General features: G+C 35.0%; 1 protein-coding gene across 1 annotated transcript in view; it reads right to left on the bottom strand.

Moving 5' to 3' along the window:
* Positions 1 to 27,541, bottom strand: part of KNDC1 (kinase non-catalytic C-lobe domain containing 1) — a 57,008-nt gene that overhangs the window by 2,812 nt on the left and 26,655 nt on the right. The window contains exons 7-28 of the mRNA XM_063163435.1: positions 20,467 to 20,581; positions 17,764 to 17,835; positions 17,600 to 17,661; positions 15,253 to 15,411; positions 14,845 to 14,922; positions 14,129 to 14,219; positions 13,791 to 13,953; positions 12,851 to 13,686; positions 12,601 to 12,745; positions 10,978 to 11,069; positions 9,160 to 9,557; positions 7,237 to 7,330; positions 7,028 to 7,125; positions 6,539 to 6,750; positions 5,109 to 5,222; positions 4,558 to 4,705; positions 4,134 to 4,313; positions 2,867 to 3,082; positions 2,470 to 2,552; positions 1,058 to 1,208; positions 530 to 652; positions 368 to 427 (exon numbers count right to left, since the gene is read on the bottom strand). Of these exons, the coding sequence (XP_063019505.1) occupies positions 368 to 427; positions 530 to 652; positions 1,058 to 1,208; positions 2,470 to 2,552; positions 2,867 to 3,082; positions 4,134 to 4,313; positions 4,558 to 4,705; positions 5,109 to 5,222; positions 6,539 to 6,750; positions 7,028 to 7,125; positions 7,237 to 7,330; positions 9,160 to 9,557; positions 10,978 to 11,069; positions 12,601 to 12,745; positions 12,851 to 13,686; positions 13,791 to 13,953; positions 14,129 to 14,219; positions 14,845 to 14,922; positions 15,253 to 15,411; positions 17,600 to 17,661; positions 17,764 to 17,835; positions 20,467 to 20,581 (3,690 nt within the window). The remainder of the gene's footprint in view (positions 1 to 367; positions 428 to 529; positions 653 to 1,057; positions 1,209 to 2,469; positions 2,553 to 2,866; positions 3,083 to 4,133; positions 4,314 to 4,557; positions 4,706 to 5,108; positions 5,223 to 6,538; positions 6,751 to 7,027; positions 7,126 to 7,236; positions 7,331 to 9,159; positions 9,558 to 10,977; positions 11,070 to 12,600; positions 12,746 to 12,850; positions 13,687 to 13,790; positions 13,954 to 14,128; positions 14,220 to 14,844; positions 14,923 to 15,252; positions 15,412 to 17,599; positions 17,662 to 17,763; positions 17,836 to 20,466; positions 20,582 to 27,541) is intronic.

The raw sequence follows: 27,541 nt of genomic DNA, 5'->3' as shown, positions 1-27,541 counted from the left end.
TAAAATCTCACTATGTTTCAAAATTGTACAGAGCAATAAAAGAATGCCTATAATAAAATAGGCACTTCAGATTTTTCAAAACACATTACAGCTGCAAAGTTTCTGCAGAAATCTTCTAATGCAGTGTAGCATATCTAATGTTTTAGCTTGCTTTTGAAATTTTGATTTGTCACACAGGACAAATGTTAAAGAAATACAAAGATTAAAATTTATGTAAACTCTTGGATTAAGAATAAAAAATCTTCAATCAAATTAAACTCACAATTAAAAGTAGTAATTATGGTTTCCACCCTGCAGAGACACCCATTTAAGCAGATCTTGCACCTTCTCCAACCCCAAAGATGTAATTAAGAACTTTATACTATACCTCAACAGCCTTGAGCTCCTCCATTATCTCAGCTACTTTTGCAGGTAGAATTTTCCAGGCCTTATAATAAAACAGAATAGATATATTTTTTTTCACATTAATGTCTATATTGGAACAAGATTATATTAAGCAAAATGGTGAGAGAACAGAGTCCCAACTTACTGGCAACTGTCGTACAATAAGATTTTCCAAGCCTGCTAGGATTTGCATTGCAGTAGCAAAATTTCTTTGTTCATAGCAGCATTTTGCTATAAGAAGAAATTTTGATAACAAGCTCACCTGCCGCTGGAAAAAAATTAAGATATATATAATATACATAGTAAATCTACATAATGAAATTAAATGAGAAGGAAGAAGAGGTATTTCCTTTTCAATTTGTTATCAAAATGGCTGACTGTAATAACATTTCCCTTCACACAGTTTATCCCTTCCTGTCACTCAGGTGTCCTTGAAGAAAGTTTGACCTGTACTCCCTTCAGACAATCCATTTCTTACATTCTGTTAGATTTTGACACCTGCTACTAAAAAGCATCCAAGACAATTTGGTTTGTGATAACAAACCAAAATGTTAACTGCCCACTCACAGGTGTATTTCTGACTATTTCTTGCAGGTTTGCTACATAACAAGTCATAGATAATGACAAATACGTAACTGTTTTGTAGTTAATAGTACAATAAACAATGACAAACCTTAGTTGTGTGACATGTTACAATTTCAGCAGCAACCCAGGTGCTGATACTGTCTGCATTTTTCAATAACTGTAGAAGGTACTGGTCTTGTATGCACTTCGACAGAAAAAGATTACAGACTTTAAGGGAAACTGTCTCAGCAGAAACTGCCCTAAGGAAAATACAGAAAAAAAAAAGGGCAAAAATAATTCTGGCTGACATTGGATTTTTAAAGAAAACCTTGATTGTGAAGATGTCAACTTCTAACCATTTAAAATAATTTTGCATTGCTTGACATCTTGATTTTATACTTCATGACATATGTAGCGAGCCATGCTACTTTTTCTTCCTTATAATTACAAGGTAAGTATATCTGATAAAAAAAAAGCATATACAGAATACATTTCTGTACATAAAAACACTTTCACCACTTTCATTAGTGCATAATAAAACCTCAGCCAATCAGACACAAAATAACAGCCAGAAACCCAAACTCAAGAACTGCAGCCACATAAGAAATTCAACCTGGTATCAAGTGGCACCACACATGTTGATTTCCATGACTGAACCCCAAAATCTGTATAAACCAGGTGATCTAATCTTGGCCATTGAACAACCTGAGTTGCTTTAGATGCTCATTCCCTACCCGTAGAAGCAAAAATCTACCATAAGTAGTGCAATTAACAACTACTAATTAGAAGCAAACTGAATCCACTGAGTATGTAAGAAGCAGACCATCATAAAAATAATTAGGTCTATGTGGTTGGATGAAAACATTAATTACTGATGAGCAAATAATTTAACTAGGTTGGTAATCACTCCAGTAACAATAGGAAAATTCCTGTGTATCTATCTCTGAATACCAATAATTCATCTCCCTAACACACAGAAGGAGCATTGTACAGAGAAGCTGTGGAGCCTCCATCCACCTTCAAAACCCAACTGCACATAACCCTGGGCAACCTGGTCCAGCTGACCTTGCCCTCAGCAGGGTGGTTGGACTACATATCTTGAGAGGTCCCTTCCAACCTCAGCTATTCTGTAAGATTGCAAATGTCCTTGAGATTTTATATACACACACACATTAATGACCACAGATTGACATCACAACCCACAACACATTTTCCCTGCCAAAAATGAAACTTCCAAGCAACTCCCAATACAAATTCTTAGCAATAAGAACTTTTAGCCTCAACTCACTTCAGATTTCAAAGAAATCACCTGGGAAATGTGGCCTTTCACATAAATGCATGTGCATAGGTACATACCTGTATAATATATGAAATCTCCTGCAATTAAATAAGGCTACCTAGTCTGTAAAAAAAATATTAAGTATTTAAATCGTTTCTCTGTTTTTGGCTGTATTAAAAGTGTAACACTCCAAGTTATTGTGCATCAACAGAATCAAAGTGTAGTTAAAACAAGCAACTTACTTTGGCACAGCAACACATTTGTCTTTAACACCAAGTGCTCTGGAATTAAGGAAGTGTACTGGATGACATTTATTAAATACTTCCTAAATAAAAAAAAAACCAAAAAAACCCAAGATGTTAGTTCTAGCAGTTCTTTTAAAATGCCTGGGGATAAAAATGACAGAGTATGGTCCTCCTCCCCCCCACCTGCATGAATTATGAGAGGGATCAGAGCCTAAGAATAGCATTAGATATTCTAAATTTCACTGTAGAGATTTAAGAGAAAAGTTTTAATTCAAAGTCTTATAAAATAGTATGAAATAAGCTTGAAACAAGGTTGGGAAATGATAAAGAAAGAAGAGAAGGAGTAAGAACATAGAGATTATTTGGACCTCCAAATAAGCCTAGACCTTTGTACCTGTTGCAGTAGAGTCAGCTGCCAACAAAGCTGCTGGGCACTGCACTCAATCAAGAGAACTGGTCCCACTTCATCAGCTCTGGCTAAGGAGACTGAGGATTCTTCTGTGAAACTGCTGCAGCAGGGCTTTGGCAAAACTGCTGAACCTATGGGCAGTCGCTCTCTCTGATAATGTGCAATTGGTCCCATCCCTTTGGATAGCTTCCAGTAGAAGTTCTGTAGAAAAAATAAATGTAAGGTTACAACTTCTCTAAAACAAACACTAAGTCTCCCCTTGATGTAACTTTCAAGAAAGTGTTAAGAGAAACACCTTTGTGCATGCAAAACTCTTCAACTAACCTTCAAGGTTAGCCCAGAACAAATTGGCTTACTCAACACTGCTATTTTAAGCTAATATAATATGCACAATGAATGAGTCTAAGCAGGAGGCTGCCAGATCTCAATCAACAATCAGTATTTAAAACAAACCTCTGTGTATTCAAGCTTGCTGCCATAAAATATTTTCCTTCCCTTTGCTTAGAATCAAACATCCCTTTCCAAGAAACACTTGTTTTTTCATTCTTTTCCCTTCTTCCATTGTCCATTATCATTATAGTGACAGTAAAAAAAGTCCATGTTCCTCTACTCTGTTTGCCCTTTCTTGGCTGAATTACCAGTATACCCATGGAATTGTGCACCTATATCACGAGGCTGATGTTTAATTCAGCTTGCAAATTATTGATACATTTGACTTCCACATGTTATTTTGATCACTGTGTAAAGAGATCTGTTTTTGGGAAAAGCCTGCAGTATGTTCTGGTTTCTGGGGCTGTAGAATACAATAAAATAGCAAATACAGACAAAAGTTCAGACAAGTTCTTGCTACAAGCTTTGAAGTTCTAGCAGGGAACCTCGTAGCTCCTGCTGTTTTCTTGTATTTATAGTCTTAAAAAGATGCCTAATAAAAAGCATTATTGGTTGACAAGGGGGCAAAGGTTTCCTAAAAACTATGAATCACATGCTACTGTCAAGAATGAAGAATTCTACTCTCAAAATTTTGATTATCTGATCTGTGATTAATGAAACAGCTGTCAAGAGTTAAAACTTAAGATTATTGTCATGGTTACAGAACTGTCTGAATCTTACATACTTTCAAAAGAAAATTTAAACTGCAGGTACATAACTCTTACTAAGTAGTTCTAGACTCTAAGTTGCATACTTCTGTTTTTGTCAAAACATAATATATGGAAATGTGCTCCATACACTGCAGTCTGAAGAAAAGACACACCTTTCTGGAAACATCTTCTGAGAGCTTTTTGCATAGGGAATGTAATGTTTTTCTGCTTTCCTCACTTTCCTCTTTACATTTGTCCACACCAGAGCACAGATCAGCACTGCCACTTTTCCTGGCAGAGGCGTTCTCGAGCAGTGACAACAAACGCTCCCCGTAGCCATTCAATGAAGCAACCTGGGAATGCAAAATAGGCTAACAGAACACAGAACTCAATTGCCCAGAAATTATAAGCAAGTTGCAATACAGTTGTAAGAGTCTTACCTGTTCAAAACCAGACATACTGATTATAGCTGTCAAATACAGCATTATTTTCTTTTATTTAACTGTACTTAGGGCAGCTTTTTGTAATAACTATGTTACATATCCAATAACCGACTTCATTTTTTTTCTTAAAGGATCTACTGAAATTTTGAATTACCTTGGAAGAAATAAATTCTTTTAGGGTACCCAGAAGATCAGTATTTGTTGCAAAGTCTACACTGTAACAGTCTTCAATCCATGCCTGCAGGATGTAGAAACTGCGGTTACATATTTTGGTAAGGGACGTGGAAGGATCCAGGCTTGAACTGGTGAGAAGAAAAAGAAACTTATTGCACCAAAATTGATATCCAATTCCAATTGAAAAATAAGCACTGACAAAACCCACAAGTTTTATTTGGTATTTAGTGTAGTGTCTTAAATTCTTAATTTTCATGTCTCTAGAATCCATGGCTCTATGGAAACAAAGCTGAGGTTGTAATTACAAGCCGTTAGTGGATCACTGGTAAAAGTGAGAAGCAGAACTGATAAGTAAGCACATTGTCAGATGCAGCTCTTGCTCCCATTTTGCTCTTACTTGTTAAGAGAATCTCACAAAAACAAACTTAAAAATTAATTTTAATTAAGTAGGACTTTTGAGGAACAGCTATTTGTTATTGGGAGGAAAATCAATTGTGCTTCAATAATGTTGTTTGTGAGAATTTACTGTACCTGGATAAAGTGCTGCTGATTCTATCAAGAAGAAACTGCAAAAATTCTTCTTGTGTGCAGAAATAGCGAAATGTGTAAAGAAACTGCTGTACATAACCTTCTAAAAAGGCATTTCTGTAAAGCACAAGAAAAACTTCAGACAAGCCAGAACACATCTTCAACTTGCATTCCAGTACAGCAACAGCAAAAAAATCCTCAAAATATCAAGAATAGGCATTTTAAATTCTCAAGCTCTTCATAAAACCTTGGTTCTTTTAAAAATTATTTTTACACATCAAGTACTGTGATTGCCAACCCAGAAAGCATAATTTGTTTCATAAAGAGTTTCTCTACTTTCAATCTTGTGAATAACCACTTTGACATTTCTATTATTAAGGCAAGTTGCAATCTAAATAGTATGGAAGAACATATTACATTTTCTTTTTTTTTTAATCATCTAACTTGATGCTGCTTTAAAGCATTTTTATTATAATAAGAGCATAAGAAGTAGATACATTAAGCAAGAAAATATTCCCTGTAGCTCTAATTAGAGAAGTAGCTACTTTAACAGCAGAATACACTTATTATACACATTAAAAACGAGAGCATTTTATTTTTTTATACACACACACTCTCAAGGTCTTAACACAGGTTAATTGTCTTTTCTCCCTATTGGCTTACAGCTGACCATGGAAATTGGGTTTGATAAATGTGGAGAGTCCAATTCTAAAACATTTCATTCACTTTGTGCAAAATACTCACTACCAGGAAAAGTAGCACTCAATGTAACTGGGTCTCAAGAGTCAGGATGAACTGGGAGAAGTAGCTGGGAGGAAGTTGCTCCCTCTAGAGTGGCACAAGTCTGATGGAGCCTCTGGCAATTTCCATCTTTCACACTATTACAGCTTAGGTACCTTAAAACAACACTGCCCTCACCAGAGCTGAAGGGACACCTCTGTTCCTATTTAAACCCTGAGATAAGCCTGCATCTTGATCAGTGCCAAGGACTGATTATTGGGGCAATAATCTGTAGAAATGAACCTGAACATTTTCATATCCAGACCTTATTAATAAGAATTACCAAATTATATGATTATATGATTATTTGATTATCTGATTATCTGAAGAATTGCTGTACTGCTGGCAGTAAGTTAAAGTCTTGATTCCATGGCAACTATCAGAGCAAGCCTCAAGTAAGTCAAAGATTAAAAAGTTTAAAATTGCTAGTTTTTTATTTATTATCAAATACTTTTAATGAAAGCCAGCTGATCTTTTGACATTTTCATCTCCATTTCTGTAAATGACTGTTCACAGAAACAACACAAACTTGATAGAAGAGAGGAGAATTTATTAAATGTTGAGTAACTAGGATTCAGCACAGAAACAAGTTTTTCCTGATTTAGCAACTATGCTTCAACCCACTCCCAATTTATGTGTAAAATATATTATACCTAGAATATAAATAAGCCATTAAACCAAGTGGTGTACCGGCCTGCAGAACTCTCACTCCATTTTGATTGTTACACTGGTGTTTCTCTGTGTTATAGTAAAGCAGCAATGATGATTCATCCATGGGTGCCATGTCCATGGTGTCAGCTTTCCCATTGTGAATGACTGTAGGCAGCACATAGGATTCCACACCCCACTGCTCTGCATACATCATCTGCTCAAAGAAGCAAGGCCATGGTAAAACAAGAAGTTAGAGAGGTAAAGTCACACAAAATCCAATCAATTTAAAGACAAATTGCATTTCATACAATTAATTTTTTTTTCTTTTTAAGCAATACTAGTAGCAATTACCTTTAATAATTCTTTTGGGTCTTAATTTGGCAGTTTGACACAAACCATTTCAAATTTCATATAGTGATCTGAGCAGCCAGTTACATGGACGCAGTAATGAAATGACAAATGAAGCACAAGTGAAATAAAGTCTGACTTGCCTGCACATATTTCTTTACCAGTTCAAGAAACTGCACTTTTGATTTCATCTCCTGTAGCTGTCCTCTCAGTTTGGGCAACATAGATTTCATTTCAGGACCTTTAGATTTAAAATACATGGCATAAGAACATCAATGATTCAGATTTACAGAGCAGGTCCTTAAAAGCACCATGCAGCCATTTTATTACTGGCAAGTTGCTGTAATCTTACCTTTGCTTCTTCTTTCTTTCTGCAATAGTCTCTGGTAAAACTTTATGGTCTTTCTGTAATTTTTTGTCTCCATCATTAGTAATTGTTCTAGTTCCTATTTAAAAAGAAATAGGATTCTGTTCAGAATTGTAAGCAGAAGGCAGTTGTAGTAAGAAAGTAAAGTTTTAGAAGAGAATTATTTTGTATGAGGAAAAAAGAACATCCAAAGAGACAAGAATATGTTATTAACAATGAATAACTACCTTTCACATCTGTGTTTACAGGCAAGATACAGCAGGAGTTACCTGTTCCCAGAAAAGAATTAGTGATGTCACAGTTTTACAAGTTAAGAACTGGAGCAGGTTTGTGTATGATCAGACTGTGTGGAAGTTTGTTTGAATTTGTACACATAAATATGCCTTTAGTTATAATTGCACTTATCTTGTTGTTTTCAACAGTATTTTTAAAACCTAAAATCAGAAGAATCCAGAATTAAAATTTGTTTGTTCTGAATTTAGTGCAGACCCTAGAAACACTTTAAACAGCTGACATATATTTGTAGCAAGAACTGAAAGTCTGACTGAAATCAATGGCTTTTAAAGAAGTATAATTACATTATATTATACAACCAGGTCAGAAGGCAGACAAGAGAGATGCTCTAGAAATAAAGGACATGTAAATTTCAAAGTTCAACTTTCATATTTTCTATTTATGTATTTCACAAAATTGGAAAAATGAAACTAAATTTCTATAGAATTATGTAACTTAACCAATGAGTAGAAATTAAAGTATGTCAAGCTCCTCAAAATATATACATTTAAAAGCAAACATTTACATTTATAATTGTTTGCATATCAAAGGTTTCATTAAATTACCAGCCAGTAAAAATGGGCCATCCACTTTGAGTTCAGCTTCTCATTTATTATGAAAAAACAAACATGATGTTTGTTGTGCTTTATAAAAGAGGTGACTTTTGCACTTGGGTCCTAAGTTAACTACCAGTGACCCAGTTACATGAAATAGCATCTTAAATGCAGTAAGTTCACGGAATGCAGCAGACAACTCCCACAAGCAGAGTGATCAGAAAACACACAGCTCAGAGCTAACATATCAAACAACAGATTGGTAAATAGGTTAGCTTTAATGGGATGGACTTGCTAGAAATTAATTTGAGCTTAAGAAAAACCTGTCACTGTTTTTCAGAAAAGCTCAAAAGGTTTAACAACACAGTTCATTAGCACAGAGTCATAAAAGCCCCTCGGATTTTTACAAGAGGTACTCCTACAGAGGCATTGCTTAGAGAACAGGGAAAGCACAGGAAAGCTGTTACCCAGATTCTAATTGGAAGCTGCTTGCTTTTACTTCAAGGTCTGCTTTTGCTTCATCAATTAAAACAAAATCAAGGTGATTAAGAGACTATGTAAACAGAAAGGGAAGCAGAAGGAATGACCATTTGGAATCCGGGGACAAAGTAGTTTGTCCCCTAAAATATCTGGAGATTTGCAAGAGTAGCAATGAAATCAAAGGCAAATTCCCTGTCTATTTCACAACATTTTCCAATTAAGGTAGGTCTAGAGTATAAAAACTTTTTATGAAGCTCTATGCCTGTGATGTGCTGCAGTGGCAGTCATTCTTAGCTCTTTCCTACAGTATCACCACCATGGGGTTGGTGCAAAGGGCAGATAGTGCTTTTTCAGTCAACTTTAGGAGCAGAAAATGGGTTGTAGATTGGTGATTGCACATTTGTGTCAGCGTGCTTTATTTTGGAATACTACACCTCTCCTGTGGTTTATCACCAAGACACGACAAATCCTGAGAATTTTAAACTGCTGAAGAGTCAATATTAGAAATGAAATGGTGTTTTGATTCACTGTAACAGAACACATTTTATCACACTTTTAACCAGCAAGATGTAACTTAAGGATTTAAAATCAATGTACTCACCACTTTTTTAGCATCTATATTTTGTGACTCACTTGATTTCTGCTTTCCAAGGTTTTTCAAGTAACTGTGAACTTCTGAATCAAAACATTCAGCTCCATAAAATGCACTGCTCCAACCAGGACTACAGCCACAAAAGTCAGGTAGATTGGAAGATGCCAGGTAGGTGTTTCCGGCTGTCTTTATCATGGCCTGTTCCTCTGAACTTACATTTTCTTCTGCAAAGCCTGGACCGCAGCCATTGCTTTGCAAATATTGTTGCTCTTTTGCTATGGGGATTGTACTCTGCAGAGTCAATTCTTTTTTGATATCATCCAAAGGTGACTCATCAAAATCCATTTCAACTAATGATGTTTTTACCACAAGCTCAGCCTTCACATCGAAGTCTGCTTCCCCTTTTCCTAAAGAAGGTGTATAGGGGAAAATAAATAATGGTCATGTGCTGTAATGCATGCTTTATTGAGCTTAAACATGACACATACAAAACACTATTATGAGACTACCTAGTGGGTTTAGATGCTTATTGTGACATTTTTTTTCTCAACTACAGATTGTAAAATGATAAAGGTTAAAAACATTTCAGAACTATCAAGCAACAGTTTAACAATAAATTTCTGAAAAGCACAAAATATTTTCCATGCATATGCAAGAAGCATTTAAACAACACTGAGAAACTTTAAACCAGAAGTTAAATATGTCAGACCTAAGCACACATTAGTAAAATGTTTAGCTTTTGAGGTTTTTTGCAGCTGTAAGTCTTGAAGCTTTTATTCCATACAGAAAGGGCAAGAATACTTGATATAGCCAATAGATGTTAAACTTTCTACTCCTACAGGACTCAATCCAATGAGTCATCATGGGACATTTTTTCAGTTGTAGCATCTACTACCAGCCTTCAGGGACTGAGGTGACAGTCAAAGGTCAGTATAATGTTGACAGGAGCATTTACACCTGCCAGAAGTCTCCCTTTTCACTTGACTAACCCTCCAGGGCTCAGATATGCCACCCTGGAGTCAAACAAAGCTTATTTCCTGGTGCAAGGAAATCACACACTCCATGGTAAAGTCTGGCTCTACATTTGCAATCATTCTGAGACAAAATGCAAAACTGTAATATTGAACAATAGCAGCCAAGTGAAAAATTGCAGATTTATGTTTTGCTATAAAAATGAACAATACAAGTGTATAAGCCCTCCTGTAAAGTACAGCTATTTTCACTTTGCTCAAAACAGAGAAGTAACCAAGTTTAAATGCTGAAATTTGGATGAACTATCTTGAAAAAAACCTCACACTGGTAAAACAGCAACCAAATAGAAGCTGTCCATCAATGCACTATGCCTAGAAAGGGTAATAGTTTTGTTATAATATTAGGATTCACCAGTCCCAGTTCAGTTTGAGTTCAGTTACTGATAGATAGATATTTTGTAAACTTTCAATCACAAAGTGTGTCAGGTGAAATGTAAAACCCAAACTGAAGAAATATAAATAAACAATCCACTCATATAGTAGACACTAAAATGTCTACTCAAACACAAGAAAACCACATGCAGCAGTTACCATCCTTAGGGTTTTCAACAGAGACATCTGTTTAAATGAAAGTAAGTTAATGACATCCCACAAAATAACATTGGGTCATATGTAAGCTTTATATAAAAGATACTTATGTCCTTAAGGCATTGATAATGTTCAGATTCAGTGAAAATGTCAGTAACTGTCATAGCAGAGTGCTTTCCTGAGGACACAAGCAAAGTGTCTCAAAGCTTCTGACGCTGATAGATTCCCAGCACTCACAAAGATCTAGAAACATGAAGTCCCTTCTCACCCTCTGTCTGATCACTGCTTGCCAAACAGCTTTCAGATTTCTTCACATCTTGGAACATATTGTTGCATTTTGCTTCATCTGCCTCAGTTATGCTGAAAATACAAGGAGACTAGGAAAAATTAATATTTCCTATACTTTTATATTTACATCAGTAAAATAAGATCTTACAAGTGACTCTATCATGCACATAAAAACTTTCATAGCATTTATCTAATTCCTAAAGTTTTCATGTTCAGCTGCAGTTGTTATTTTATGAGAAAAAAAAAAGTTCAAATGGCTATTCAAGCACAGTAAGATAGAGATTTTCCTGTACAGCATTTGGCAAAACTTCAACAGAAGGATCAGAGCACACACAGACAGAAGGCATAACTACAGGCTGCAAGTAGTGGGTTTTTCACTCAGGATTCAACCTCTGGATAAAACTGACTAAGTTATCCCTAGTTAGAATCATAATCTTAAATCAAAGAAAGCTAACACTGTAAAACTGCTGTAGTATTTGTCAAACTAATGTTCAGCAAGCAGTGTCTGAGAGATATTTTAAGACAGGCCCTGCATGTGATGTGAAAGCTAGACCTGCATTTTTCTCTGGATAATAAATTATAATCTCTCACTGTCAAAAGCTACTTTGTAACAAAAGTTCATATATAGGATAACCCTTCATATATCTCAGTAATTCAGCAGCAACAGCTCAGGTGTCTCCTACCATATCTGAACTTTGGGGAACTAAGGGCCTAACTTCCAACCAATTTTCAATATCTCCTTAAAAATCCCAACTCAAATGGGAAGTAGGCCAGTATACCAAGGTTGGGTATTTGGAGGTCATAATCTATTATCCCTGAAATTTGCTGTAAGGATTACACATCTTTCAACAATGAAGTTTTTCTAAACTGTATCTACTAAGTTTCTTTGTCAAAACTTGAAATTTCTAGTTCCAAAAACCCCCAAATTAACTTTGACATAAATTGATTACATTTTTTAACAGTCTTCAGCAAGACACTTTTACAAAACTGTGCTACATTTGGAGGCTGCAGTAAAACAAGAATTTAAAATTCTTTTTCAGGTAGATACATATGTAATTGAAAATTAAATAAGACTAACAAGAAATAAATTTAGCTGGTTTTTGTCACTTAACAGGCTACTTTTAAAACACTGAGTCAAATTAAACCAGTTAAACAAAATATTTCTAGCAAAGCTAAATTAATTTCCTCTTTCTTGGGTGTGATTAGAACACATGATGTATAAAGAACTAATACCAAACAGAATAAACAAACTGAACAGCAAGAACAATATACTTCTGATTAAACAGTCTCCTTCTAACAGGACTATGAAGCTCTCCATCAATGGTTATAATTGATCAGAATTGGGTTTCCATGACCCAGATATCCCCCAGATATCCTAAGATGGAGTTACAGAAAAGGGTGGGAGAAACTATTTTTTACTGAACCATTAGGCATTATTTGCCATGGAGAAAGCTTTGAAAACCCTCAAACTGTGAAATGAACAGTTTACAGGAGACCAGCACACACACCTGAAGAAAAAACGTATATTCTTTCCTGCTTCTATGAAGTAGGGATAAAAGCATTAAATTAAAATGTAAGCAGGTCAAAGTTGAAAAACACCTACCATAAATGTGAAGATCTTCCTCCATTTACTACCTGATAGAGATTCTCGAGTAACTTTTCATCCCAGTAGAGGTCACAAAACTTCTCACAAATTCTATCAGAGAACATACCAAACTTAATTCCCTTTAAGTTTAAAATGAAGTTACCTTGTTTAAAATAAAAAGAACAGAAACAAACAAAAGAGGAAAAAAAATTAATAGCAATATTCTTACAAATCAATGATAATAACATACAGAAGAAAATGCACATACCCATATCAAAAACTTCAGCTCCACTCTCTAAATAACCATCAAATGCAAACTCTTCTTGTATAAGATGAATCACTTCCTGGAGTAAAGTGTCATTTGTTGTGTTCCAATGGGGCAGGACTTCATCATCAAAGAAATTACAGCTGTCTTTACTCACTGAAGTACATGATGTGTCTTCTTGTTCAGTGTCTATGCTGGTAGCACACTCAGTTTCTTGGCAGTTGGTTTGAGTAACTGGGCTACTTTTATCAAAGTGGTTCTCTGTATTAGCAGTCTCATGACTTTGCACATTGCAAAGGGAGGCATCATTTTCTGCTTGCATGCACATTTTATAACTTGCAATAGTACTTGAAAGTAGCACTGGCAAACTGTGATAGCAATCATAAGCAATTTTTGAGCGAAGAGGCTTATTTGGTATTTGCTCTGATACAGCCAAATGTACTGGGACAAATGTCAGAACTCTTTTCTCTGAGTCCTGTTTGAGAATGATGTTATTTATGTGAAGAAAATTAGGAGATGTAGGAAAAGCTGAAGAGCTGGAGGGATCTTCAGATAAAAAGCTCTTCTCTTGTAGAGCATGTGAGGAATCAGATGGTGATGGTAATGTAACTGTAGAAGCAAACATATTGCCTGAGTTTTGCTCTTCTGAAGACATCTGGAATGAGTGGCTTGGAACTTTTAAGTCACACTCAGGTGTTTCAGGAACAGTTTCAACTACACCTGTATCCTCAATATCACAGCTTTTGGAGTCTTCTACATACCCTGATTTGTTGTTGTTCATATGTTTTTCTTTCCTTGTCTCTTTCTTGAATTGATCAGAAACTGGTGTTGGAACATCTCTGAAAAAAAAAAAAAAAAACCCAAAGAATTTTTAAAGGAAAATTCAAATAGATTTAGCAATGACATTTAATCTTTAACTTATTCTGCTTTAGAACATACTAACTTTGTTACATTTGCATCTTGTTGCAAAATAATAGGCTTAAAGTGAGTTGCAGGAGAAGTGAACGCAACAGGTAATGTTGCTTTCTCACAATTTAGTGAAATCTGGCATGGTACTGGTCCTTTAACTGCCACAAGTTTACTTTCACTGGTAAAAGGCACAAATCCTAAAAGCAAAAACACAGAAAGATTATCAATATGTAAAATATAAATGTAAAGTAAGTAACAATTAATTTACACAGAAAAACAATTGCATATTGGACTGAGAAAATCTTACATGAAGAACTGAACTAGAGAGCATTAAACCAGAGTAAACATGTCAGAGCCTGCCTGACTGCTTACCTGGACTTGACTCTGAAGGATCCATTTCATGTTTATCATTTTTAAATTCAAAAGTGACGTGATTTTGAGACAAGACTTCTTCCTCAACAGCCTAACAATAAACATTGAAGCACAAATTGATGTTATTAGCATTTTCTTTTTTCAAATTCTGCTCAGCACGTTATTTAAAAAAACCCCAATCCTCATATACACCTTAAATATTGCAACAACCTAGTCATGCCAGGGTGAGGAATTAAAAAAATTACATACAGAAGTCTAAGAACAAGTAAAACTGTTTAGAAATCTTGACAACTTGGTACTCAAAGTTTTGAATAAACTCAGTTCCATGGATTGACTGAATCTTGTATGCATTATAGAAACATATTTGAAACAAAACCAGAACCCAACAATTATATATTAATTTCTTCTGTGGGGTGGTAAATAAAAAGAGAGATTATGAAATTAGTTACTTGTTCTTCACCCATATAGACTGTGGAGTCAGAGCATCACAATCTGTAGAGGAATCACTCTAACAACAAGAACTAGGAAAAGGCAATACTTACAAACTACTTGAAAATACATTAAAAGAAAATCCAAACCAAAACAAGCAAAAAAATCACACCAACAAAACCAAACCCAAAATCTAGCTACACTTGCAGGCAACAAAATCTTACTGGAATACATTTACAGAATTAATTGAAAAAGCGTATAAAATACAAGAAAGGGGGCACTCTTACCTTAAAGATGGGTTTACCCAATAATGTCAAAATACTTTTGCTGTTTACACCTTGTTCAATTAAATAATGATTGCATGTCTAAAAAAAAAATTGTAATTTTCAGTCAGTAAATAAGTTTTCAATCAAGTGAGGTATTCTTGGACAAGGACAAAGTCAAGATAAATAGTCAATTAGAAGTAATCTAAGTTTAGGAAGTCTTATGAAGCTTCTCCAAGTCCAAGTACCTTGATAATTTCAATATAAATTAAAAACATGCCCCTCTGTGTCCCTAAGGAGGTAACTTTAAAAACAAAACCCAAAGTGACTGGTTATGATTTAATTAGATATCAGTATATTACAAGTATTAAGCTGTTATTTTGATTTTAAAAATACTAAAATGAGACTTGAGACACAACTAAATCTAGTTACCTTAATTGCAGCAGTTAGAGAAGGCCTTTCTTCAGGGTTTTTTCTTGCCATCTCCAGAAGCAGTTTTTTAAATTTTCTTGGCAATACTACTTTGTGACTCAGTGGAACACTGTATTTTGCCGCCATCCACAGAACTGCAGCAACACCATAAACACAGACCTATTGGTATAACGTAAGAGACAAGAAAGATTTGAACAGACTAAAAAAAGCCTCCACTTCAAAAACAATTCCAGCAAATTATCCAAACATTTCCCCTATTTCCTGCCAAAAAGAAAAAAACTTACTAGAGTTTTTAAAGTACAGATTACATTTGGCTTTTGAGGGTGCTGATGAAAATCCCAGCCCACTTTAAATTCTAGTTGTTATGCATGCAGGGCCAAAAACCAGCAGCTATTTTTCTACTGTTGGAGTAACAGACATTAATTGTCTTATTCTTTACCTAAGAAAAATGTATTTTAGAACCATTTTGAAGAATTCCTTTCTCATGTAAAAAGATTGCTGCAAACTTCAGAGTTCTACCATAAAATGTGGCCAGCTGCAATTTACTTAAAAAAGGTCATGATAATTCAGCAAGTAAGTGGCACACAGTAATTACACACTAGCTAGCACAAGTCATATTTTATAGAGAAGATTACACCTGTCAGAAGAATGAGGCACAGCATATTTATTTTAGCAATTATTGTGCTACCTGCAGCTAGACCAATTGAAGTTGCTCCAACGAGGGACCTTGAAAAGGACTTGGTCTTTACCAGCTTTCTTGTTTTGTTTGAAAAATTACAATTTTCAGAGTCAGATTTAGTCCACTTAATGCTTAGTTTCCATATGTTAGCATGTACTACAAATGCAATTTTAAGAAATTTAAAGTACCACACTATACATTGCCTCTGAAAGATATTACAAAAGCTGAATGGACAGAACCATGAGCACAATAGAAAACAATGTGTTCTCATTAAACAATGTTTTCTGGCATCTTTTTGAGCAAAGTGAACAGCAATGAACAAAACATAACAAGTAAGTTCACTATAGACAAAATAGTTCAATTTTTTTAATTAGCTCCATTTGAACCATTGAACAAAAGCTACTAATAGGTACAAAACCACCTGGAATGAAGAAAGCAACTCAATCAAAACAAAAATAATTTTCTTCCCCTTAGGTTTAGAACTCCAAGATTACCCTAAATTTATTTAGGAAAGACATGCCATCCAAGCCATCAGAACCTTCAAAGAAAGTTCTTTTTACTGTTATTATGACTGACACTACACAGATTCATTCCCATAGCATAAACTGAACTGAATGTTTATAACTAGAAAGTTATACAGCCATCAGGAAAAAGGCAAAAAACCCCATCAGCTTATTCTATATGTAATAGAATAATTGTTGTAGAAAAGCAAGGAAACAGATTACTTTCGATATTCTAAAGCAAACAAGTCACAAAGACTTTAGGATTATTAATTTCTACTGTCTGGTGAAACTGCTGTATTGTATTTCAGGGTTAGTTTAAGCTTCTGAAGCCTTTGAAAAACCTGCACATTGGATCAAAGCAGTTTAAGAAATCTGGGAAAGATATAAAAATATTTTCTAGTTACAGATAGTTTTACAGAAAATTGAATGTTTTTAGTAGATTTTTATGAGCTTTTATTTTCTGATTCATGATTACTATGCCCAGTTCCAAAGAACTCATGTGATACAAGGCACATATCAATTAACCTTTTTTCTTGCTACAAAACAGAAAGGTACTGTAAATTCTGTTCCCCTGATTTTTAAGATCAATGTGGTACAGTTTGCAATTCAAAAGTAGTTGCAGTGGAGACACATTCACCTGCTATTTGACATTTTTATTACCTTTGTTCTAAAAGCTCCTTATGGTATTTATCTATAGGGAAAAGCTCTAAAAAACTATATTGGAAAAAGACATCATTCATAATGTTTCCAAAGTAAAAACATACTGATAATGATATTTTTATCCAGTCTTCTAAGTGTGAATAATGCTTGGGCTTTTGCCCAGATAGTCTAAGTTAATGATCTTACTGTGACCTTCAGAATGTGAAAAAATCACTTAAAAGACTTTAGCAGTCTGTCTTACTGCTAAAAAACTGAAAATAATTAAGTCTTATGGAAAACCATCAAATAGAAGATTTTTGGCAGTTACTCCAAGAATCCTGGAAGGAAAAATTATAGAGGCAACTGATTTCATGAGAGATCAATATATCAAAAAAAGCCTCACAGAAAACATTGGGAAAAATATTAACACAATCTTAGAAGAGTTTAGCTTTCTTCTCCAACTAGCAGAGGGATAAAACCGTCCTTTGATAAAGTACAAAGCAATTTACATAACCTACCACATTACCTTCTCAGTATCCACATCCTCTTCTTCAATTTCAGGAGCTAAATAAAATACATCACAAGATTCTAAACGAGAAAAGAAATCAGAAACAAAAGGTAAGATGCTTGCTTTCTTCTCCACTTCCCCTGAAAAGAAATAAAAGCTGAACTTGCAATCTCTTATTTTACCTCCAGCTTTTGGAGCAGCAAAGAGGATCCTTCCATGGCAGTCAATCAGCACAGAGTCCAAACATAAGACCACTGCAAAAAAACCAAAAAAAACCACAAAAGGGCAAGGCATAATAAGTATCTGTTCTTGTAGCTATTTAGCACTAAAAAAAATAAATAATTGTATCAAAGAATTTACAGTGTCAGAAATTACCCTAAAATAAATGACGCTTTAAATAACATTTATGCTAGAACAGACATAAGCCAATAAAAAGACAAAAGAGACAATAGCTGTGTAATTACCCAAGGCAATTTCTGCAGAACAAAGACAAGAAGTGGAAAAAAACCTGGAAATTTTTCCTCTTTATACCCAGCATTAAAAAGGAAGGACAAGAAAGAAACAAAACCAAACAAAAATATAAATACAATAGGAAGATATACTCTAGACTTCTCACAAGGTACCAATAAAAGATAGTCAATTTATCTAAGAATTTAAGTCTCCTCTTCTCCTCCTTCAACCCCACAAAAATAGAGGGTCACCATCTAGAGAAAGCTGACACACAAGTGGCCAGATCCAAAACTCCTCTAGGTGCAACAGGATATAACGTCCAGTTTTTCACAAATAGTTATAATCACACTTTCTCAGTGAAGAAATGTTACATAGGCTAGTATTTGTTTGCAAGGTCATGAAATTTTCCATTGTTAAAAAAGAAATAATGGACTACTAAAACTATTTTAAATTATCTGAGGTCTTCAGGAACTTAACATTAAGAGAAGGAGATAATTTCCTATAAATTTGGTGTTGAAAATCTTGTGACAAAACTGCGACTACCTGTTTGCTAACTTCAAAGGACATTTTAATTAAACATGTTTTAATATATTAAGCCAACTAGACAGTAAGTAGTTCTCTTGCAGACCAACTGTAGTCCTCTATTTCTAGACTAACATCTAATGAACCGTTTTCTTATTAAAAACAAAATACTGGAAGAATAGATTCTTAAATTGAATAAGAGATTAAAACATTAAATTTATTAATTATGAAATAAAATATTAAAGATGTCTAAGAGACACACAAATCTTAATTTATTAATAATTAATTGAAGTGGTCTAAGAGGAAAAAAACGAAAGTAAGAAAAAAGGCAGTAACACTTTTCCTTTTTTTAGTTATCTGTACAAACCACATCTAAAATTAAATTATTCACTATGCTTAACATAAAGGCTTGTCTACTACTTTCAATAATATTTAAGTTGGACCTGAAGTATATGTCTTGAAAAGCAAAGCTTTCCCAAATGAGAACCTTTGCTGGTTCTCTCTGCAGAGGCAGCTTCATGCTCACTTGTCTTTGTTTGTCAGCAGTAAATGCCCCTGGCCCTGCTCACACAAACCAGATCTCAGCTTGTTCAGTACAACATAAGAATCCTCACCTGGGCTCCCTGAATCACCCATGAGCAACATGTAAGCAACATCCTCTGATAAGAGGAGAGGAATTAAGTTAAGTCCCAATGGAGGTTACAAACAACTTCTGTAGCAGAGTTGAATTAACAAACACGTGAAGAAGAGGCTATCTTTGGGATATGTTTTCTTAGCCAGGTAATTCCTGCTTAGGATAATGAAAAAAGTGTAATCAAGGAAGGATCTGGAGAAAAAGGCTGTCTATGTGAATAAATAAAAAATAATCCAGATTCATATATTTAACCGTGGCTCATCAGCCACCAGTCGCACTACTATTGTCAAGACAAAGGATTTTTTCACAAGATGTATTCAAAATATGTATCAGCTTCACCTTTAGTAAGTATTATTCAAAAGGAACTTTGAGAGAACTTTATGCATTTTTAAGAGAGCAGTAACAAAGGCTGGCTAAGCATATTACATTAGAATCTCAGCCATTATGTGCAGTTATCTGAAACCTTCAGAAACATAAGGAACATGCTATGAGGCTGAAATAATCCTTCTGTACAAGGTATATTAAATACTTAGTTTTATGGGTTACACTTCTTAAAGTGTTCAGAATCTTAATTTATGGCTTATTTCCTTTTAAGCAGTTTCATATAATAGAAATAAAATAACTGAAGCTGAAATCCAAAGAGATGCAGTAAGTTTTCTGTACATTACTATCCTGTTGTTTATATTCACTTAAAGGCTTCAAACTCATCCCTGCCCATACTCTCAAAAGCAAGTTTTTCTAAATTAAGAAAAAGAAAGGGTGGTGGTGGTGGTGGTGGTGGAAACCTCTGCTCTGTTTATCAGAACTGCTATAGGTTTATCATTAGTATAAGCTAAACCACCATTCAGAATGCCCATGGAAATCTAAGATGGTCTTCTGAGTTGTACACAACATATTCTAATTTTGTCAAAGGACAGTTCCCTCTTCCTCTCTCAGAAGTTTATTTCTGATAATTTGCCCATAAATTGAAGCATAGGGGATGTAGAAGGACTAATTCCATGACAAGATCCTGGGTACTTTAAAATGACAAAGCCCTGTACTGTAGAAAATAGGTCAGGAATTATTTGTCACAAAGATATCAACACCTATATATGAGACATTCACCTATATATGGAAAACAACTCCAAATTGAGTTTTGTCACAATTTAAGGGAATCAAAATAGAAATATCTGCACACAAAATGAAAGTCATCATCCTTTCAATCAACAGAATAAAGGAAATATTAATACAGTGAACATAAACAACTAGGCAAAATACTTCATGATAATTAAGACTATACCTGGATAATCTATGCAAGTCTGCAGAGTACATAAACACTCATGACATAATGCCCAGAGTTCATAGTCTTTCAGAGGCCTACCATACCAGGACAACAGGAGTTTTAGAGAGATCCACTGAAAAAAAACAGTGAGGATGCAGAAAGTTATAAAAATTATTACAAATTAAAAATATTTACTAATGCAATAGAAAAGTAAATACTAATATAAAAATCTCAACTTAAACAGTAACAAGAAAATGTATTTATTGCACTTACCAGTAATGAATTAATACTATTTATTAAAAAAGCATGGCACAGTCAGCTAACTGTATAAATTAATTAATTGTTTCTTAATTCCTCCAGGAAATGTGAGCTGTCTGGAAGGTTTTTCTTACCATACTAAGAAAAGACTCTTAGAACATCCTTTGTGTAATAGACATATTTTATGATGAAACATAATTGCATAATTATAGGGACAACACCTAGACTGAAAAACATAAAAACTCAAATGATTGCCATCAACAAAACAGTCCCACATTCAAAACCTGATTTACCCTGACAGTTGCATTACATGTCTTACCTTAAAGATTTCATCAACATCTCTTGTTCTTCTGTGAAAGACGTTAACAATATTGACAGAATTAATGACAGGTTTATTCAAAATCCCAGCACGTTGTTTTGCTTTTAATCACTGGCTGCTCAATTTGTAGTAACAGCATTTGTTTTTCTGACTACCAATTTAGGTTTTGATATCTGGCATAATATCTTGATGTGACAAAGATACTGCTCCATGGAAACTTACTGTTCTTCAGAGACACACTTTACATTTTGTGATTTTTTTCTTTTTGGGGGGTGGTGTGTGTTTGTGTGAATCTAAGAATCGGAGATTTATAGTAGGGCACACACACCTTCCTGATCAAATTGGGCTAATGGAAAAGCTCATCTCTAGTAGAGGCTCTTGACATCAGCTGCACTTCATGATCTCCGTTTACCTACCGAAGGAACACTAAAAAGTTCATTGTAGGCAGAAGCTCCTGAGTGAGAGCAGACCCAAATAACTCTTTTAAAAAAGAGCACAGCACATTTTCTCTTACATAAGCAGTCCTGAATGAGTCAATTTCAGGCCATGTTAGGGAAAAGAATTACCACAAGTAATTCAGGATTAACTCTGGAAAAAAACCCATTTCACCCTCAAAAAACTCCCCAAAGAAACAAAAATAAATCAAATAAAAAATGAACCAAACCAACCTAAAAAAACCCTAAACAAAAAAATTGAAGCACAGGAGACAAACAAAAAAATCTTCTGAACTGTTGCTTTTACAGAGAGCTTTCTATCCCAATCAGTATTTGCAAAAACTGCACTGCCTAAAGGTCTTTCCCACATACAACTGCACTACATCATTAACTTTGACAAATCATCCTCTGCACTGTCATTTACTAAAGTAAATTTTTCATCCTTTTACTGAGATGCTCTTTGGATTGTATCATGAGATACGTAATGAGCTGACAATTGCATTGAATTTCATAAAGCTCAACAAACAAAAATAGCTTCAGTGCAATCCATGGAGAAAAGAAGGACATTAATTTCTGTAGCTGAAACTTTGCTAATAATTTGAACCAGAAGATCTTCTCAAAGAACACAATACTTTAGGCTCATATTGTTTAAATATTCTTTGAAGGTGAACCAGATAAACTACATTTTTTAAAACAAAATATGTCAGGAAACACACCTTTTGATTTACTGAAAATGTTTCATATTCTGCCTCCCTCCAACAGATAAAAATGAACTGGGTGCTATTCTTTTATCCTATATTGGCAAAAATTAGTAACTTCAGCATAGACAGATTTGAAGCCAGGTGATAAGATTCAGTTTCATTCTCCAATTTTGCTATCACCAGCACCCTGGAGTGCAAAATTCTTTCATCCATGTGCTCTTTTCCTGTATCTAGAAAAGTAAGCTCTTGAACAGTTCGATAAAAAGCCATCAATCACACAGCAGGAAGGAAAAGGACAGATAATCAAAAGAATGAATCAGTCTAGAAAGCATATATGATAGAGCTTCATACTGTTGATAGATTCCTATCCCTGAGCAGCAGTGCTTCCCTCTCCAGAGCACTGTGGTTCTCATGTGCCTCAAGTGTCTTTGCTCACAGGCACTTTACAAAGAAAGGAGCACCCAAATCTTCAAATTAACCCTGCACGGCTGACATGAGTGAAGAGAAACCATAAGAGAAATTTCAGACTGACTAAAACATTAAGAAGGCTTTGGGATTTAGGAATTTTCTTCTAGTAAGTACACACAAGCGCCACATGTTTCTCTGTAAGAGAATCCCTCCTCTTGAAGTTTATGTCTTTAGAGGCTCTAAAAGCTGCAGCAAAGAAAGATGGACTTCCTTTACTGTATATACAAATCACCTTTCACTTCAGGAGAAGGTGATGAATGGCTAGCCAGGGAAAGAAGAATCTCTCAGTGAACTGGAGACTGAAGTTTGTTGTACTGCAGAAAGCTGCAAAGTATTTCTCATCACCTCTGGGATATCCAAACTCTTTAGTGTGAGAAAGAAATGACAGAAAGAAATTCAGGCATGGCAGGAGAGTAGGAATAAATCCTAAGAGCAGCAGCAAAAGTTTATGATAAGACAGAAGTGTCAATGATAGATTAGAAAACAGAGAATGAAGAGACACCAGAAAAACTCTATTTTGGAAGAAAAAGGTAAGTAGGGAAAGCAAATCTTAGCAGAAATGGGCATTACTGCCATCTGTGGCATAGCCAAAACAAACTGAGTCAGGAAAAAGAAGGATGGAGTCTGGTTACAGTTTGGTGAACTTTATTTAAATGTATATAGTCATTGTTTCTCTGGCAACCATTCTAAAGAAAGAAGAAACCTCAAATATAATATTGTTAGCTGGTATTTGTGTGCTAGTTGGTTTTCTGCCATGCTAATAAATACCTGCACTGCTATTGTCTCTTACTGTAATTCATGTCTCTCCTCACCTTGACCATATCAATTTTATTCCTGAAAGAAACACCTGAGAAGGTCATTCTTCTAGTGTCCTAGAATTATTCCAAATTCCCACCTTCCTCCAACAGAAAGAGAAATATGGAAGACTTCAGATGAAAACTGAGGGTTCAGACCTGCTGGGGACTTCTAACACCTTGCAGAAGTTACCCCATGTACTGAAGGTACATGACAAGACATGTTTCATCACATATTTGCATTTGAGGTGAAAAATGCATGCAGTCTGGTTCAAACAGTTTTCAAAGGAAAAAGAATATACTTCTCAGCCTATGGTTATGAGGCAACTTTTATTTAAGCCTCAATCCTTAAACAAAGGTAAAACAAAGGTATTTAATGCAATGGTACCTCACCTCTGAGGTATTTTAACAAGATGCACGTTCTAACTCTCCTGAACCTTGTTTTAGTAAACATGTAAGTGTACAGCTCCTTAATTAGGCATGTCTCAGGTGTGGCTGTTTTGGTTTTTAACATGCAAGTCTCTGATTCATGGCTATTACTATTTCCTAAAACTTAAAAATAAAATCCCCACACAAACACCAAGAAAAAAAAATCTGAAGTACTGGAAAATGTATGATTAAACGCTTTTAGTCAAACCATGTGTAGCATACATTGTTACTTATCTACCAAGAAATTTTAGCAAAGCAAGCTCAAGACAACTCTTCAGCATTTATAAGTTCACTTCATTTAAACCATTAACATTATTTTAATAATGCTATTAAACATTCATGAATATATTATCATCAGTGTACCAAAGAGGAAACAAAATTATAATCTAATGTCTCTTTCCAAATTTTTAAAATGTTCTAAACCAGACCTTTTGATAATAGAAATTATATTGCCAATTTTTTAAAGTAAGAAAATGCTTTCACAGCATTGAAATTTTGTCAGAAAATATAAAAAAGCCAAATGAGCCATTATTGTCTATAACTACATCCTGGTGCCATTTTGGTTTATGCTCAAAGATTGTATTTTAAACCTTACTTGTTGGAAAATCGATTGTTTTTTTGCAGTGCTGCAAAAACTATTTAACAGATCTGCTTAATTGCTGGTACCAGAATTGTAACCCCCAAATTTAGAAAAGCATTCCAACTATGCAAACATAATCTATTTTATGAACATAATGCTAGCACGTTTTAAATAGCCAAAGCAAGATTTTCATCATTCTTTTCTTAGCAAGTATTATTCTAGGAATTGACAACTTTTCTTTCCTTCATGTTATTTCCCCAGTGTTAAAGTGTCAGCCTCTAGCTACATGGCTTTTCACTTCTCTCATGCTTGACAGGGTATGAATGACCAACAGAAAACAAACTTGCATTTGCCAGGTTTTCATTAACCCTTCCCAAGTAAAGGCCATAGCATTTAAATCACAGAAAAACATTTAAAAGGATTAGAGATGAGACACACCTGATTGGAATGAAACTGGTTAGAGAAATAAAAGATGCCCACTCAAACTTGAAGTGAAAAATATTTATTTATGGCATGCAAAACTATAAAAATTACTAGGAAAACCCTCACAAGATACATTGCAGTAGCCAGACAAAAGCAAGCAAGTATTTTTAGTAATGCTTACTAGCAGTAAAGCACACAACAATAAGAAGCAGTGTTTGAGTATTAGAAAAATATTGTCCACTGGAGAAGTACTGACAGGCAAGAAAAACTGTCTGTTCTCCAGAGTAGACAAGGTTGATCTTCAACCGGATGGGGCTGGTATTGCACCTTCTCTAAACAACATGAAATATTGAAAGGAATGCTGGAGATGCCATTCTAAAAGCTCTACTTGCTGCCATCATGCCAATCTGTAATAGAGAACTCAGGAAAGAGCAGCACTGCAAATCCTCTGAGGTGTTTTCTATTTACCCCACAAGGCAGAAATCACATTAGCTGGGTCCTCACACTTCTTGTGCTTTTACAGTAAGTGAACAAACTCAGACTCAGGCTTTCTTTAAAAAAAGGTATTTGGTAAAATTTTGGCTAATGGGAACTTAACAGACAGCAATTGTATTTCTGTCACGTAAGGAATAGCACAGTGTGACTTTTCAGTTGTCAGGAGGTAACACAGAGTCAAAAACTGCTATATTTTGGAAGCCTGAGGAATAAAATCGCTTTTCCCAAAGAAAAAAAGCTGAAAACATTAACCCACTGCATTTCTCTAAGAAGACTCACAAAAAAGTCTGCTATACAGTTCAACAACTACTAATGAAGAATGACCCTCCTTCAGAAAACAAAGGACTACGAGGCCAGAAATTCAGCATTTCAGGAAGCTTAGGTGTTAATATGCTTAAAGGGTTTTTTTTCCTCCCTAGAGCAGTTAAATAATCAAATAACATTTTATTATATTTGCATTTTTGTTTAAGACCAAAAAGATTTTTCTAAATAGCACATTTTTCTGTGGCAGTACCTGAACATTTGCTGGAATAATTTACTCAAAAAGAGAATGTAGAGCATGAGTCTATCAAGCATTTCTTCTATTGAAAAGACAGCTATAAACCTCTGATCTAATAAAGAACCACTACCCTGCTGTTTTCATTTCAGATGCTATGTAATACAACACTGCTTATTAGGGTACCTGGAATAAGAGTTATTGTTTCTAATTCACAGTGACTGTCCTGTGAGTTCAGTGGGAGCAGGATAACATCACTGTTAATAAGAGCCTACTTGTTTGCAAGAATGAAATTCTGTTTAGGCTGAAAGGACACTTTATTTAAATTGATGATGAAATATTTGAAGAAAAAGAAGACTTTAGAAGAATGGCAGAATAAGATGAAAATATGTTTCGGTTTACTTTTCTGTGTGTCAGTCTCAAGTGCTGCTGCAAAAAAGCAAAAAAGATTTGTTACAACTTTTAATTTCATGGAAGAATTTTGGAAAACTATAATTCAGGGGAAGATTATTTTCTTAAAACTGCCTTCATGCATATAGACTTAAACTTTTGCCCTGGTAATCTGGTAAGGACAGAATATTTTTCCTCCTTAAAAAAGAACCCCTATCACTACATTCAACTTATGTCCATAAGTGATGGCAGAAGTAGAAAAAAAAAAAAAAAGATGCATGCACAATAAATGGACTATTTCTCAGAGTCTGAAGAGTGCACTTGCAGGGTTTAAAACCTAAATAAAGGATTCAATATGCATACAGTGAATAACCCCCTCAGAAGGCAAAACCATGCTATGTGGTACTTATCCACATTTATCATCCTCCTGAACTATGAATTTAATAAGCACACCTGCTGAGGGAGAAGAGACAGGAAAGGAAAAAATGGACAGATTCTTGTATTTGCTCTAGTTTTTGAGCTATGATGAACCAAAGGCTCATTTCACACCTGGCAATTCGAGGTTAGTGCTCCAAAGGAGGTGTTTGGGCAAGGTGAAAAGAGGGAGGGACAGAGACTGAATACAGCCCTAAGTGCCACTGTATGGGAGGGCTGGAAGATGGGCTGCTGGGCAAGGAGAACAAGGCTGACTTGCCAGTAGACAAGCAAGGAAAAAGCCCAACATCTTCACCTAAGAATAATTTCTGGAAACAAAATGTGTGAAGTTTGTGCTGCTTACTTTTATCCTGCTGTAACAAAGCTGGAGAAGGACAAACAACCCTGCAGTTTTAGCCAGCAGCTCTCCTACCACATGGATTGTTTACACCTCTGAGTATGGCACAAAAGAAAACCATCTAGTCAGAGACCAAACTTGTCCACCCTGAGATGCGTAATTTGAGCAGAGAAGAGACCATATTACAATTATCTATCAACAAACTGGTAAATTCTCCCTCTGTTATTTGGCTATTTATAAAGACTTAATGCATGAGACAACATACCCATCATATTGTGCACATATTTAAATTCTATAGTGAAACATACATAACAAACAGAGACAGCAATTTAAGAACACAGAACGAATATAGCATATGTACAATTTCCAAAAACTTAAATGTACACGGAAGATTAAAAAAAAAATGCAGACTCTATCCTCCTGAAGCTGATGGGATATTGCCATTGATTTCAGTGAGGTCAGGTTTACAGTCAGGAATTCTGCAATTTTCTTAAGCACCTGGGAGGCTCACTGCAAGGTAGTGAAATTTATGCA

Source organism: Melospiza melodia, chromosome 9, assembly GCF_035770615.1.
Source record: "Melospiza melodia melodia isolate bMelMel2 chromosome 9, bMelMel2.pri, whole genome shotgun sequence".
In the NCBI taxonomy this organism is placed as follows: domain Eukaryota; kingdom Metazoa; phylum Chordata; class Aves; order Passeriformes; family Passerellidae; genus Melospiza; species Melospiza melodia.
This window is presented reverse-complemented; position numbering and strand designations above follow the sequence as displayed.